Source organism: Belonocnema kinseyi, chromosome 5, assembly GCF_010883055.1.
Source record: "Belonocnema kinseyi isolate 2016_QV_RU_SX_M_011 chromosome 5, B_treatae_v1, whole genome shotgun sequence".
Lineage (NCBI taxonomy): Eukaryota > Metazoa > Arthropoda > Insecta > Hymenoptera > Cynipidae > Belonocnema > Belonocnema kinseyi.
In genome coordinates, this window is record NC_046661.1 from 51827675 (window position 1) to 51830420 (window position 2746).

The following is a 2746-nucleotide window of genomic DNA, read 5'->3' on the forward strand; positions in this document are numbered from 1 at the left end:
TTTATGCTATCTTTCTTATTTCCCTAAAATTTCCTGTTTTTCCAATTAATATAATAATTATACCAGCATAGTATAACCCTTTAAAATATCTCTTGTTCAGAAGATAATTGTTAAAAAGGCCTGGATAAACTTTCATAGAAAATTTCATTTATTAAACATTTTTATACACCTATAGATACATTCCACCAGTAAAAAATAAATACTTGTATAAGATAAAATGGGCATCAGTATCTATAATAAACATAGAATCGACGATATCGTACAACTTATATTATACAAATGAAATTGACTTGCTATGCATATTAGAAACAATATGGCCTCTGGGGGAGGCACATATTATAAAAAGCGTCTTTCTTCCAAAAGTCCTTCGTCTTCCAACTACACCAACCTTTGTTCACAATCGTGTACAAATGTTCAGATCCAGTGTAATGGGGATCCAGAATCAAAAACCGCACTTCTCCGGTCATTTCATCTGAACTCACTCCAATGATTGTATGTGCTAACACTCCTCCCCCTATGAGAAAAAATGTGTATTAAGATTATAAATTATTATTCCGATTCCACAAGATTGAATATTTTTTAAGGATGTCATAGAATGTATTATTAGATGTTGAAAATATTCTATTGACAGAGTGTCTTATCTGTCTACCCTATCTGTAAAACCTGGAATTTTTATGTGCCTGGGAAAGGAATTTCTTTTGAAGACAGAATTTTTTCGAAAACGTGCTAAATTAAAAAAAATTATATAACATTGATTCTTTGTAAAAGTAGCTCCATATTACAGTATTAAACTATTGTGTTGAAAATAAGTTTTTTTCTTGGCTTAAAATTTTATTTTTTTAACTGAAAATTTAACTACTCTATTTCTGGTAGAAAAATAATCTTCTTGGTGGAAAATCTATCTATTGGTGAAAATTCAACAGTTTATCCGCAATTTTTCTCCTGTCTAAAAGATCGTTCTGGGTTGAAAATTAAATTTTTTTGGTAAATGATCCTTTTAATTTTAATTCAAGTGTTTTTTATTAAAAAGAAAAATCTATTTTGGTTGAAATAACTACTACGTTTTTTGCTTAATTGATAATTCATTTTATTGGTTGAAAACTTAGCTATTTTGTTATGAATTAGTTTTTTTCTTTGACTGCAAATTAGTATTTTTACTGGAAATTTAACTATTCTAGTTTAATTTCGAACTATTTTGTTGAAAATTTGTTGTTACTTTTAGTTTAACATTAATTTTTGTAACTGAGAATTTAAATATTCAATTTTTGTGGTTGACAATTCTCTTTTTTAGCTGAAAGTTAATGTATTTTATTGAAAAATCGTCTTTTTAATTAAAACAAAAATAATAATCTTGTTTAAAAATGAAACTTTTTGATTAAAAATTCAACTATTCTAGTTAAAAATTCATCATTTTAGTTGATAATCCATCACTTTGTTTTGAAATTATGATTTTTATTTCTTTGAAAATTTGTTCTTTTTTCAACTGAAAATTTAATCATCCCAACATTTATTTTATTTGAAAATTAATCTTTATGGTTGAAATTTCATCTTTTTTGGTTAAAATTAATCTGTTTGTTTGGGAAGTCGTACTTTTTTTGTAGAAAATTCATCTTTTTGTTTGAAAATGCAATGTTTTTTCTTGAAAAATTAAGAATTTGAAGCGGTTTAAATTGAATTTAATATACTACCCATATTAATTTCACTTACATATACACTGAATTTTAAGTATAAGAGGATAAAATAAAATTTTGTTTGATTTATTATTGAAAATTATGGACTTTATATAAAATGCAAGAAATTATTAAGTCTCGACTCCGAATCGCACTGCAACATTCACAGTGGGCCGAAAAAATGCCACTTGCGGACCTTGTATTGCAAGTAACTGGTATAGTATATTTTCAATTTTTCTCTCTCTTAAATAGAAAAAAGAATGCTTTTTTTCCAAATTTGGCTTTGTTATAAAAAGAAAATGTTTGCCTTTATTTTACCAAAAGTTCAAGCTAGCACAAAGAAATGAAGAAATGCGAAGCTCAACTAGTAATTGCATAAATTACAAAATAATAATGAAAATTAAAAATCAGATAGTGCGTTTTAAAAATGAAAAATTAGTTTAATTAAAGAAAAAAACTAATAACGTAAATCTAAAAATACCTTTAAAAAGAAGTAAAAAACTTCGGAGGAAGCTTACTATTTTGGAATTTATCAATACTTTCAGAAACTTTAAAATGTGCTTACTGTATAGAAACTGATTTAAAAGACTTCAATGTCAGTTATTGAGGTATATATTATATTAATAGGCTTGTTTCACGATTTTAGGTAAAATAATTTTTCAATACATAAGTTTAATCCGAACCGAAGATGCATTATAATTTTTTTTTCTGTACGTGTGACAGACAAAAATTATTAAAAATTGAAGGCGGTAAAACACTTATTCAAATTGGTGTCACGTGACTCAGAGGTTCTCATAATTATCTATCATGAAAACCATGAAAACAAAACACATGATGAAGAGGTTAGGCCACGGTCTGTCGCCAATTCTGACTATTTTGATTTATAGCTTTGTTTATTAAGGTTTATGTGATGAAAAAACGTTATTTTGTTTTAATATTTGGATTAAGTGTCAGTATTATGTTACAGCAAAGCATTAAGGGCATGTGACACAGCTAAATACCTATATTACCGACCTCACTTTTTCAGTTCACTGAATGTTTTTTTAAATCTAAGAACTTTTTTTATAAATAAAATA

General features: G+C 26.4%; 1 protein-coding gene across 1 annotated transcript in view; it reads right to left on the bottom strand.

The window, feature by feature from the left end:
* Positions 1-130: 130 nt before the first annotated feature.
* LOC117173283 (ufm1-specific protease 2) overlaps positions 131-2746 on the bottom strand; it is a 14592-nt gene continuing 11976 nt past the window's right edge. The window contains exon 10 of the mRNA XM_033361764.1: positions 131-514. Coding sequence (XP_033217655.1) covers positions 303-514 — 212 coding nt within the window. The 3' untranslated portion in view covers positions 131-302. The remainder of the gene's footprint in view (positions 515-2746) is intronic.